This window comes from Bufo bufo, chromosome 4, assembly GCF_905171765.1.
Source record: "Bufo bufo chromosome 4, aBufBuf1.1, whole genome shotgun sequence".
Classification (NCBI taxonomy): domain Eukaryota; kingdom Metazoa; phylum Chordata; class Amphibia; order Anura; family Bufonidae; genus Bufo; species Bufo bufo.
The window spans coordinates 555,199,469-555,213,376 of record NC_053392.1 but is presented as its reverse complement, the minus strand read 5'-3'; the positions used below and the strand labels follow the sequence as shown (position 1 = coordinate 555,213,376).

At 43.0% G+C, this 13,908-nt stretch overlaps 1 protein-coding gene across 1 annotated transcript in view; it reads left to right on the top strand.

Annotated features, from left to right (window-relative positions):
- EHBP1 (EH domain binding protein 1) overlaps positions 1-13,908 on the top strand; it is a 411,889-nt gene that overhangs the window by 216,592 nt on the left and 181,389 nt on the right. Inside the window, 1 exon segment of the mRNA XM_040430136.1 lies at positions 140-186. Within this exon segment, the coding sequence (XP_040286070.1) occupies positions 140-186 (47 nt within the window).

Below are 13,908 nucleotides of genomic sequence, written 5' to 3'. Positions count from 1 at the left end.
ATTGAATTGCTGAAAAATTACTCCTTGCCATATGATTTTGTTCTATGACTTTTTTTATTTTTAGATGGAACTTGTTTAAAAAAACTAGTTTTTTTATATCAAATTTTGTTTGTACCTACTTTGCCATTTTCTCCTTCAGTGACTACAAGTCCCTCAATCCCCAAGATATTAAAGAAAACAACAAAAGGTAAGAGCTGCAAGATGAAGAATTTGCTCAAATTCTGCATGTTTTCATTCTTTAAAAAAAATTATTATCATAAAAAAATTATGGAATAAAGTGTCTGAACCCATTCAGTAAAACAGACAGCAATGCAGAGGGCAGAGATTGATCTCCAAATTTTTTCTACGCCCTCATCTCCACTATCTCAAATTAGATGCAATCTCCTCAGATGTTTTCTCTGCTTGATGCATGCCAATGTTTTGATCCTTCTCAAACAGACTAACATCTTTTCCACGACCACGAGATGTATCTTTCGACATATTTGTTTAAGAAATGAGAAGCAACTCATAGCATCAGTTGGGGTTCAATAACTTGTTACCAGCTGAAAGATAATCGCCCATGCAGTAATTATCCAATGGGAGGCTCATAACTGCTTAGTTAAATCCAGGTGGCGACTTTGTTTTTGGGACAGGCAGTGTATTTTACTACAAATCCAAGGTACAGTCATGTGAAAAAATTAGGACACCCTTTGAAAGCATGTGGTTTTTTGTAACATTTTTAATAAATGGTTATTTCATCTCCGTTTCAACAATACAGAGAGATTAAAGTAATCCAACTAAACAAAGAAAACTGAAGAAAAGTCTTTTCAAGATCTTCTGTAAATGTCATTCTACAAAATGCCTATTCTAACTGAGGAAAAAGATAGGACACCCTCACATGTATTCCCTCTTAAATTGGCCTCAGATCTCACACAGGTATATCACACCAGGTGCACATAATTAGTAGATCGTTACTCTGCATGTTGAATGAGGCTTGCCCTATTTAAACCTCAGACATTTAGTTTGGTGTGCTCCTGACTGTTGAAGTGAGAGTGAGCACCATGGTGAGAGCAAAAGAGCTGTCAGAGGACTTCAGAAAAAAGATTGTAGCAGCCTATGAGTCTGGGAAGGGATTTAAAAGATCTCAAAAGATTTTGAAATCAGCCATTCCACTGTCCGGAGATAGTCTACAAGTGGAGGGCTTTCAAAACAACTGCCAACATGCCCGGACTGGTCGCCCCCAGCAAGTTCACCCCAAGAGCAGACCGCAAGATGCTAAAAGAGGTATCCAAAAACCCTAAAGTGTCATCTCGAGAACTACAGCAGGCTCTGGCTACTGTTGATGTAGAAGTACATGCCTCTACAATCAGAAAGAGACTGTACAAGTTTAACTTGCATGGGAGGTGTGCAAGGAGGAAACCTTTGCTTTCCAAGAGAAACATCGAGGCCAGACTGACATTTGCCAGCGATAAAGTTGACAAAGACCAGGACTTCTGGAATAATGTTCTTTCGACAGATGAGTCCAAAATTGAATTATTTGGACACAACAGCAGAGGACATGTTTGGCGTAAACCAAACACAGCATTCCAAGAAAAGAACCTCATACCAACTGTGAAGCATGGGTGGAGGTGGAAGTGTCATGGTTTGGGGCTGCTTTGCTGCAGCAGGACCTGGTCAGCTCACCATCATAGAATCCACGATGTAATTCTACTGTGTATCAGAAGGTGCTGAAGAACATGTGAGACCATCAGTTAGAAAATTAAAGCTGAAGCGGAACTGGACCATGCAACATGACAATGACCCAAAACATACTAGTAAATCAACCAAAGATTGGCTGAAAAAGAAGAAATGGAGAGTCCTGGAATGGCCAAGTCAAAGTCCAGATTTGAATCCCATTGAGATGCTGTGGGGTGACTTGAAAAGGGCTGTACGTGCAAGAAACCCCTCAAACATCTCACAGCTGAAAAAGTTCTGCATTGAGGAGTGGGGTAAAATTTCCTCAGACCGATGTCGAAGACTGGTAGATGGCTACAAGAACCGTCTCACTGCAGTTATTTCAGCCAAAGGAGGTAACACTCGCTATTAGGGGCAAGGGTTGTCCTATCTTTTTCCTCAGTTAGAATAGGCATTTTTGTAGAATGACATTTACAGAAGATCTTGAAAAGACTTTTCTTCAGTTTTCTTTGTTTAGTCGGATTACTTTAATCTCTCTGTATTGTTGAAACAGAGATGAAATAACCATTTATTAAAAATGTTACAAAAAAACACATGCTTTCAAAGGGTATCCTTAAAAGAGAAACAATGGTCGGAAAACCCCTTCAAAGCAAGCAGGAACATACTGCCTTTAATTGCTGCACCCCCAATGACTATAATGGGATAAGCAGTGTAGAAGCGGCTAGCTCTAACCCCCCCCCCCCCCCCTTCCTCTCTGCCGTCTTCTGAGTCTTTGTTACCAGGGATGGATCTTGGCAGTAGAATGCAAATTAGGTGGAAGTGAGACCCCTAGTGGGCATGACTTTACAGCTTTATTTGAGGCAGATTTTTTAAATAAAGTGATTTTGAAATTTGCTGGTTACACCATTCTCTATTAAATGAAATGAAATTGTGTGAAAGAGTAGTGACTTTTTAAATGGGTTTTCCGGGAATTAAGAAAATGAAAATACTTTCATATTACTTCATTATAAATATATTCCCAAATACCTTTCATTAGTTATAATGGCTCATTTGTCTGGGGAGCAATCATTAGGAGAAACAAAATGGCCGCTGTCCTATTAGTACACACAAAACCTGTCCTAATCACACAGCAGGAAAAGCTACTTCACAACACTGAGGTAAAGAGCTGCCTCATCCTCCTCTATGCTCTGCTTGTCAGGGATTATGATCCTGACTAGAGATTAGCGAATTTCAGATTTTAAAATTCGCTCACGCTTCATTTGATGGTAAAAGCATAATTGCATTATGGAATATAACGCAATTCTATGACGGAATGCCTTTAGAGGCATTCTGTTATTCATTCTGTCATAATAGAAGTCTATGCAGGAGAGAGGACTCCCCTGCATAACGGGACGGATCCGTTTTGCAGCCCATAGACTTCTATTATGACGGAATGTCAAATAATGAGTGCACAGAGATCTGGCAGGCTGTTCCCTGCTAGAAGAGTCGGCCAGATCTCTAACGTTAGTGTACAACTAACCGAAGATTATCCAGAATATTGTTTTACAACTGCTGGTTAATGTTTAACTTTATTAGTTCATGGAACAGAGTGTTATAATAGCTGTCATTAGCTATGAGTAAGAGCTCACAGTGCGTAAGCTGGGGTTTCTATGACTGCCAATATTTTAATTTGGATTAATTAAAGGGATTCTTTCACCTGGATTTAGTCTATAGAGCTGCTGCTAGCGCGTCCACAATATACATTCTCCATAACTGTGAGTGCTTTTATTTAGGCAAAAAAAACAATTTTATATGTAAATGAGGAAAGTAAGGAGTCCAAGGGGCTTTTACCAATGTTTCAGGAGCCCAGCCACGCCCGCTGTGAAGGAGCCCAGCCACGCCCGCTGTGAAGGAGCCCAGCCACGCCCGCTGTGAAGGAGCCCAGCCACGCCCGCTGTGAAGGAGCCCAGCCACGCCCGCTGTGAAGGAGCCCAGCCACGCCCGCTGTGAAGGAGCCCAGCCACGCCCGCTGTGAAGGAGCCCAGCCAAGCCCGCTGTGAAGGAGCCCAGCCAAGCCCGCTGTGAAGGAGCCCAGCCAAGCCCGCTGTGAAGGAGCCCAGCCAAGCCCGCTGTGAAGGAGCCCAGCCAAGCCCGCTGTGAAGGAGCCCAGCCAAGCCCGCTGTGAAGGAGCCCAGCCAAGCCCGCTGTGAAGGAGCCCAGCACCGTCCGCATCCCTTGAATCTCCTCCTTGCTCCCGGACGTCACAAAGTTAGAGCGCCGTAATCTTGCAGCTAGTGCATGCGCAGTTCGTTCCCTGAGGCTGATGCCAGCACAGGGAAGGAACACTTTGCCGGCATGGACATGCCGCGTACTTGTGCATGTGCGAGATTATGGCGTTCTAACTTGGTGACCTCGGGGAGCAAGGAGGAGATTCGGAGGTGCTGGGCTCCCTCACAGTGTCGGCGTGGCTGGGCTCCCTCACAGTGTCGGCGTGGCTGGGCTCCCTCACAGTGTCGGCGTGGCTGGGCTCCCTCACAGTGTCGGCGTGGCTGGGCTCCCTCACAGTGTCGGCGTGGCTGGGCTCCCTCACAGTGTCGGCGTGGCTGGGCTCCCTCACAGTGTCGGCGTGGCTGGGCTCCCTCACAGTGTCGGCGTGGCTGGGCTCCCTCACAGTGTCGGCGTGGCTGGGCTCCTTACTTGCTTCATTTATATATATATATATATATATATATATATATATATATATATATATATATATATAATCGGTTTTTTTGCCTAAATAAAAGCACTCACAGTTATGGGGAATGGATATTGCAGACGTGCTAGCGGCGATCTAGTAGCGCATGTCCGCAGCTCTGTAGGCAAAATCCAGGTGACAGAATCCCTTTAAAGTTGAGAGTGCTGGACTTTTATCCTTATGGTTTGGAAAGCTTTGTCATGCAGTAGTTTTAATAAAATAGTGGAAGGGATACATTGGGTAAAAAGTCTTTGGGATATCTCCTGCCATATGACAATACACTACATCAGTATTTTTTTCTGATGGCACCCCCACCACCACCACCATTTATTTTAGATCTAAAACCAGACTGAAATTGCCTTGTCCCTTATGATGAAGCAGTATCATAATGATAATGATCACATTTCCTAACTTTAGGTCATATTATCAGTGCCTGAAAATGGCCCTGAAGGTATAAAGTAAACGCCAGGCATTTATTTAAATTTTAACCAAACTATAATTATAAATCATCTTTGTTGCGGAGCCAAGATGTCATTTTTTTTTCCTGCCTTCATCTGCTTGTTGCACAGAATTTCTGAATGCATAAAGGCAATAAGAAGGATGTGTGCACTCACCTTATGTATTGTGGCAGTTAAGGCCTAAGGATGTGCTTGTCAACTTCCATTCTCTGTGTCCTTACCTTATGATTCATGTAATCACATATACATTTTCATTCCAGCACTCTTTGACGATAACAATATTAGTGGTTCTACGCTTAAATGAATAATTGCTGGGTAATGTGAGATGCTTTGCTGTAGGGCTGAATACCCAGGCCTCCTGCTGTTCTGCTGAGCCCTAGTATCCCCATAGAATGATGATGTAAGTCTGGTTCAGTAGGACCACCGGAGGTCGGGTAATTGGGCCCCTAATAAGGGCACAAAAATCCTCTACCTTATGGATGTCTGAAACTGACCTCAAAGGGTGGTCCAGATTTTTGGACTTTAACAGACCCCCCGTCGTGTAGGGTACCTGTTGAAAAACGAATGCCCCCCTGTACCCCTCCTCTTCATTCCAGCGGCCTTCCAATCCCTGATGTGTAAACTTGGTAGGGGAAAGGGGGGGGGGGGTCAGTTGCTCCACTACAGCCAAAGACTGTCCTCAGCCATCCGGATGTTTACACGACAGAAGACTGCTGGACAACCCCCTTCAACAGGGCCGAAAAAACCCAGAAATGTGCTCTTATCGTCTGCATTACGGGCAAGGAAAGGACTGTTCTATTAGAGGCCAGCTCTTCTATTCCGCAAAATATGGAATGCATCCATATTTTTTGCGAATCTGTATTTTGCGGACCGCAAAATACATACAGTCGTATGTATGAACCCTTAATGTGTGAATTTGTACAGCATAATATTCCGAAACCTTTCACGGCCAAAAGCAATAGACTACAAAATCTATTGAAAGACTCTTAAAAATCTTTGTTGTGTAGTGTATTTTATGTTTGGCGTTCCTGTTCATTTGTATTGGTGGCAAATCTTTCATTTCTTGCAGAAATAGCAGCCAGGACTGTTGCTAAAAGGGGTATAATAAGCTGATATTACTATACGTCAGTAGTGATTATCCCATGATTAATGTAAAAATGAAAATCAGACATCATATTGTACATGACAACCTATTTCTAACAACACTAGAACCAGCCCTGTACCTCACATGGATCCAGAAATCTCCCCATTCATTGCTCCAATTGTTCTGCTAGATTTATTTCAAGCTATCAGCTCAGGGGGCGTGTCCTTCCTCAGAGGGCATGTCCTGTCTGCTGCAGCTAGTGGCAGTCGAAGGATGGAACTGAGCATGTGTGTCAACCTCATTGAGCGGGACAGAGAAATTAGAAAAAGGGCTAACAGCAGGTGGCGCTGTACAGATAGATTTCATTGAATAACTCAGTGGCTATAATACATTTTCAATTACATGCAATTACAAAAGTATTCAGATCCAGGTGCTGGTTTGAAAACTGTAGAATAATATTTGTGGGACAACCCCTTTTAGGGTCCATTCAGATGTCCGTAGTATGGGTCCGCATCCGTTCTGCAATTATGCGGAACGGGTGCAGACCGATTCATTTTCAATGGGGCCGGAAAAGATGTGGACAGCACACAGTGTGCTGTCCGCATCAGCATTTCTGGTCCGCGGCCCCGAACTACCGGTCCGCGGGCTCCGCAAAAAAATAGAGCATGTTCTATTCTTGCGGACAACACTACGGACGTCTGAATGAACCCTTAATGTTATAAATTCCATTTCCTAAGATTTAGTGGGGCTATCCTCTGATCGGTTGTTTTGGTTTGCTCATCACCACCAATCAGAGCTCGGCTGTCGTTTTTGACACTGGCCAGGGAAAAACCAAAGCTGTGTTGTGTAGGTTGCAATCCACCATGGCCGCCTTAATAAATGAAGCCCAATGATGTAGATTTCTCTGTATATTTAGCCGCACCTTACAATCACTGATGGAAGTCGCTGATCAAACACGGACTTAACATTATAGCACAGATAGATAGATATCCAGCCGAATACATCCATCTCTGGCAGTGGCCTCTGTATAAGGTTTCATGCACAGGACGGTATGTATTTTGCGTTCCGCAAAACACAGATCCGCAAGAAAAAAGGATGACGTCCATTTTGTATCCTTGTTTTTTTTTGCGGACCCATTGTAACAATGCCTTTCCTTGTCTGCATAACGGAGACGAATAGGACACGTTCTATTTTTTTGCAGAATGGACTTGCAGACATACGGAAACAGAATTTTTTTTCAGACCCATTGAAGTAAATGGTTCCACATAAGGGGTGCAAAGGAAACGAAACGGACACGGAAAGAAAATCCGGTCGTGTGCATGAGCTCTTAGAACCTCAGTGAACAGACAAGTGTCTTATGCTTTTACCCACATTTTACTCACTAAGGAAAATCTTTTATGTGACAAAAAAAAATGTCATGGGCTCGTAACGGCGCAGCTCTGTAGGGAGGCCGAGGACCGCCGTAGTCCTTTCTGGTGCAGGGGATTTGAGGTAAATCGAGAGGAAACCCAATCTGGCCATTGCTGTCTTGGTTTACATCCTTTCACTAGTGGTATACCATTCCTTGGAATCTAAAATGTAATTAGCCTCTGTTATTGTGCAGTTGTATGTCCTGTCATCACCCTGCAGAGCCGAGCATGACAGCAACATGGAGTATGCAACTTGCTTCCTGCAGATTTCTTTCCTCCTCGACATAGTTCTTCCCCGATAACCCCTGTGCCCTTGGCTCACAGTAATACACCGGGGACTATACTAGCAATGTGGTCCTAGACAAAAAGACAGTCACTGCCCCTAATTATACTGTCATCTTCGGAGAAGTACGTTCCACTTTAGGACTACACTTTTCACTAGTTATTAGGAATTGAATACATAAGAAATACCTAATATACCCAGATTTAAAATAAAGTAAAGAAATCGAGTTTTAGCCAGTGGCCGTTCTGAAGCCACGGACTGAGCTTGAAGCTGCAGGATTTTTACATTTTTCTCCTTCTACTCCAGGACATGCTCTTTACTCTTCTGCACTATGCTTGTTGATCAGATGCTACGGTAAAAACATATTCCTATAGGGTGTCCTTTTGGCCTATGTTCGGGTGGTATGTGTCAGTATATGTTACCCTCTGTTTTGCAAAGTATAGTCAACAATGAATACTGGAGAAACCCTCCCCAAAAAATAACATTCAATTCATACCTTTGTTTTTGTTTTTTTACATATACCTTGGAGGAAAAAAAAGGGTTTTTTTCCCTTACAATGGAAGTGTATAGTGACATCTATGCCACTGTATGGCAGTATTCGGCACACGTATACAACGTTAAGAGGTTATCCATGACGTATGATCAGACATCATATAGCACATGACAATCTCTTTCTAACAAAGCCAGAACCCGCCCTGTACCTCACATGGATCCAGAGATCTCCCCATTCGTTGCTCTACTAGATTTATATCAAGCTGACAGCTCAGGGGTGTGTCCTTTCTGCTGCAGCTCAGGGGGCGTGCCTCAGCTCTGCCTATCACAGCTCCTGAGGCAAAGGATGAAACTGAGCATGTGCGGCCATTTCAGAAAGACAAAAAACAGCAGGTGGCGCTATACAGATACATTTGATTGAATAGCTCACTGGCCATGCAAAATGTTTAATTACATGCAATTACAAAAGTATTCAGATCCAGGTGCTGTTTTGAAAACTCTAGAATATTTTTTTCATAGGACCAACCCCTTTAAACATGAAACAAAAATCTAATGTGAAGGCAGCCTTAAGGGGCTTTCTGGGAATGTGATATCGATAGGCTAATTTCAACTCCCGGCACCACCATTCTGATCAGCTGTGTGAAGAGGTCGCCTCACAGTACGGCCAAGCACAGTGCCATACATTGTATAGTGGCTGTGCTTGGTATTGCAGCCCAGTCCTGTCCACTTGATTTAGGACCGAGCTGCACCAAGGCGATGTGACCAATGAATGTGACATCACTGGCCCTAGGAAGAGGCCACAGCTGATGGACCGGGGTGGTAGGTGTCGGACCCCACTGATGACCTCTGTCCTGAGGAATAGTTCATCAATATTGTATTTCCCTGAAAACCCCTTAAAGGCAAAGCAACCATCTGGAAATTACAGGGTTAAGAAAAGAAGGATTCTGGAAGAGTGTCTTGGAAGTGTCCACCGTCCGGTGCTATCTGTGACGCTTACATAGCAGTCTTCTGATATCCAGGTCTACTGTTTACAATATGGATATGACAGTAGTACATTATACCATGGGACAGCGGATCACACTGCAGTGTATGTATGTTGGCGGAGGTTTTTTGTGAATGACTTTCTTAGTCTAATAAAGCTAACCGCATATAACAGTACAATTTACTCAGCTCTGTTAGTGCTCCGCCAGCTACCAAAAGATTTGCCGTTATTTCCGCTCCCAAGTTGCATCAAACAAAGCTTTTCTTTCTTTGCATCCAGACGCAGCAGCCAATTTAAAGAAAGCCATTTACCTGTGTCACCTGATCCCGTCCAATATGTCAGTGTGCCGTATAATTGCCCAATGTTTGGGAAACTGCCTGTGGTGCTTTTCTTGACAGTCGGCTATTGATGGCTGTCAATCAGACAATTTACTAAGTAATATCCTGTACAGCTCTAGCCATCGCTCCTGCTTACGTAGGCTCCATTTAGTCACGTGCTGGTGTTTTTCTGATGCATGTCCTGTGATGACATTTATAAGACATTTTGGAATGAATCAGTTAGGGTAAATCCTATATTTTTTATTTATTTTTTTACTAGGATTTAACTATAATTTTGCTAAAATTATGCCAGCAGTTTTGTGAATCAGCCTTAGGCCTCATTGCACACGACCGTTGTTTTGGCATTTTTTTTACAGCTCAGATGGGACCCACGAAGTTGTTCCTCTTCCGTGGCCCCGCAAAAAAAAAAATAGAACATGTCCTATTCTTGTCTGTTTTGCGGACCAGAATAGGCATTTCTATAATGGCCGTCCCGTTCTGCAAATTGTGGAACGCACGCTGCCGGCATCCGTGTTTTGCGGATCCGCAATTTGCAGACTGCAAAACACGGCGCGGCCGTGTGCATGTAGCCTTAAGGTGGTGCCTCGCAATCAGGGTTTTTGATGATGTTTTTGAAGCCAAAACCAGGAGTGGATTTTAAGAAAAGTGGAGAAGTTGTATCTGTAAATACATTTTCTCCTTTTATGATCCACACCCTTAAAGGGGCTTTCCGAGACTTTACAAGTATCTGATTGGTAGGGTTCCACATGCTCTCGCAGTAGCGCCGCGGCCTTCTCTCAGCTTTTCCTAGGCCAGTGACGACACGTTCATCGGTCACGTGGCCTGGGCACAGCTCAGTCCCATTCTCTTCAATTGAAGTGAATGGGGCTGAGCACAATACTAAGCACACCCGCTATACAATGTACGGCGCTGTGCTCACAGGAGAGCCGAAGCCTTCTCAAACAGCTGATCAGCGGGGGTCCCGGGTGTCTGACCCCCACCGATCAGATTCTGATGACGACCTATCCTGAGGATATGTCATCAGTTGTAAAGACTTGGAAAACCTTTTTAAGGCTCATGCACACGACCATACTCAGTCCGGGAAACACGCCCATGTGTTGGCCGAATCTCGCATATGGACAGCAGTTTCTCTGACCCGAACTTACTGCTTCTAAATCACTATGAGCCCCTTAGCCCTTAGGAACAGTTGTGTTGGAAGCGGGTGTTCAGGGCCTCCGTCACAGATTCTGTCAAAAAACATTGGACAAAAAAGTCCTCACTTGTGGTGGATGTCCATATCTTGTAGACTCGAAGCTCAGATCCTAAGGTGTGTCCACACCCTGAGAAAGCTTGGAAGAGAAGGAGGTGGATCCAGCGAGTAAAATCATATCTTTATTGCCAACTGTTCACATTAAAAAAACGTACATCATAATCTGGCTCTGACGCGTTTCAAGCGTAACGGCGGTCTTACTCATAGTCTATGAATAAGAGCGCTGTTACGGTTGAAACGCGTCTGCCCAGAATATGATGTACGTTTTTATTGTGAACAGTTGTCAATAAGAAGATATGATTTTACTCGTTGGATCCAACACCTTCTCTTCCAAACAGAAAAGTTCTGTATGCAGGACTGTTTTGTAAAAATGACGGTCTCTGTAATGGAAATCCAGGAAGACCCTGTTATAGTCAATGAGGTTCGTCTGGTGCCAGAATGTCGGTTATGGAACGGATTCGGCATTTCCATTATTTTTGTTGTTCTCCTCCTATAACTGAGCAAAAACAGCGGAAATCATTTGTGCCAATGTGAAAGCAGCCTTAGCATTTACAACTTTAAGATAACAATTTAGGAGCTTTACTGTTTTTTTATTTTATTAGTTCTTTTTGGTTGCACGAATCAGATTACAGAGCGTTTCCCTACAGGCAGTGCGTGTATGGCCGCGCAATGTCCCTGACCGTGTATTCAGTGAGTTAGCTCTTCCATAAGGTAGCTTGTACGGAAACGATCAATTCTGGTTCACTGACTCATTTGTTAGGGTCAGTTCCTTCATTTCTACAAAGGAAGAGAATTCCTTGCATGTATCTGCAACATATTTTACACTTTTTCAAGATAGAACTTTGTCTTCATTCTTGTATATTCTCTGTGGGAGAAGGGAAGGGACCCTCCTTAATTCCCTCCCATATAAACAAACAGCCCTTGCCCTGCGCAATACAGCTCCGATGCTGATATCAGAGGGGCTGCCCGGGTTAAAAGGGCATATGTCCGGGTTCAGCTCTGAACCCGGACAACCCCTTTAAATTCATCACATTAAAATGACACCTGTATCATTAAAAATCTTAGACCTATAAACCTCACAAAGTAACGTCACCCACTATTGTATGGTATATTAAAGGGCATAGTAGTATGTGCACAAGGGGAGAGAATTATCCAGATGATCCGTCTCAGAATATAGTGATAAGTGTATTGACACATTTATAGTCTATAAATAATTACTGAACGAAGGAAAAAATTGTAAGTATATCAATTCACGTCTCAACACTTTCCAAGTGAATATATCGAAATAAATAAATCAAGAATAACATATGGGACTAAAGAAAATCACTATAACAATCCCCTCTGCACAAAATAGTATGATTGCCGACCAACTGGGCGACTAACAGAAAACACGTTGCATGTTGTTTGCAGTTGCAGATGGGATTTTGTGGTTTGTGTCATTTTAAAGTGATGAATTTAATAAAATGTAAAAAAATTTTATAAGTGGCAGTGGGTGTTATTCTAATTGACTGTTGATTGGGTCACACGACACTTTGTCATCAGAAACCACAAAGCGAGTTGCTTGCAACTGTAACTTGGCGACATGCGATGAAAAGTTAGTGAATAAAATGTAATTTTGCAGTCATCCAACATAATATACAGTACAGACCAAAAGTTTGGACACACCTTCTCATTCAAAGAGTTTTCTTTATTTTCATGACTATGAAGGCATCAAAACTATGATTAACACATGTGGAATTATATACATAACAAACAAGTGTGAAACTACTGAAAATATGTCATATTCTAGGTTCTTCAAAGTAGCCACCTTTTGCTTTGATTACTGCTTTGCACACTCTTGGCATTCTCTTGATGAGCTTCAAGAGGTAGTCCCCTGAAATGGTCTTCCACAGTCTTGAAGGAGTTCCCAGAGATGCTTAGCACTTGTTGGCCCTTTTGCCTTCACTCTCGGATCCAGCTCACCACAAACCATCTCGATTGGGTTCAGGTCCGGTGACTGTGGAGGCCAGGTCATCTGGCGCAGCACCCCATCACTCTCCTTCATGGTCAAATAGCCCTTACTTTCAAAGTTTTCCCAATTTTTCGGGCTGACTGACTGACCTTCATTTCTTAACCGCTTCACGTCCGCCCATAGACTATTAAACGTCCTATGGGTGGACGTCTATTTCTGACAGCACGTTTTAGAACGTCCTGTCAGAAATAGCAGATGCACGCTAATCGTGCAGCTGCTGATCGGATTGCCCGCTGTCAGTGACAGCAGGGCAACCGCAAGGCAGGGACAGTTCCCAGGTGTCCCTGCCTTCACGATCGCTGCAGATACAGCGCTCACCGAGCGCTGTGTCTGCAGAGAAGGAAGCGCTGTGCGCTTCCTGTTCCGGCCCGGCGGTCATGTGACCGGAGTGTGCAGGAGCTGTGTGAGGTCTCTCAGAGACCTCGATCAGCCCTGCTGTGAGGCTGTACAGCGCTGGATGCTGCTGTACAGCCTCTCTAAGGGGTGCATTTGTCCTGTAACTGGGGCTACTATGTCAGCCCCAGTTACAGGAGAAATCAACGTGAAAAAAAAAAGAAAAAGTGAAGTAAATGTCCCCCAGAGGTCTTGTATGACCTTATGGGGGACGAAAAGTGTAAAAAAAAAATAAAAAAAATAAAGGGTTGAAAAAATAAAATAAAGTTTCACATGTAAAAAAAAAAAGTTCCCAAGTAAGGAATAAAAAAAAAAATTAAAAATAGAAAAAATAAAATAAAATAGACATATTAGGTATCGCCGCGTCCGTAAAAACCAGCTCTATAAAAGTATCACATGACCTAACCCCTCGGATGAACACCGTAAAAAAAAAAAAAAAAACTGTCAAAACAAGCAATTTTTGTCACCTTGCATCACAAAAGGTGCAACACCAAGTGATCAAAAACGCGTATGTCCCACAAAATAGTACCAATAAAACCGTCACCTCGTCCCGCAAAAAATGAGACCCTACATAAGAAAATCTCTTAAAAAATAAAAAACCTATAGCTCTTAGAACATGGAGACACTAAAACATCATTTTTTTGGTTTCAAAAATGCTATTATTGTGTTAAAGTGAAACAAATAAAAAAAACTATACATATTAGGTATTGCCGCGTCCGTAAAAACCAGCTCTAAAAAAAATATCACATGACCTAACCCCTCGGGTGAACACCGTAAAAAAAAAAAAAAAAAAAAAAAAACTGTGTCAAAACAAGCAATTTTTGTCACCTTGCATCACAA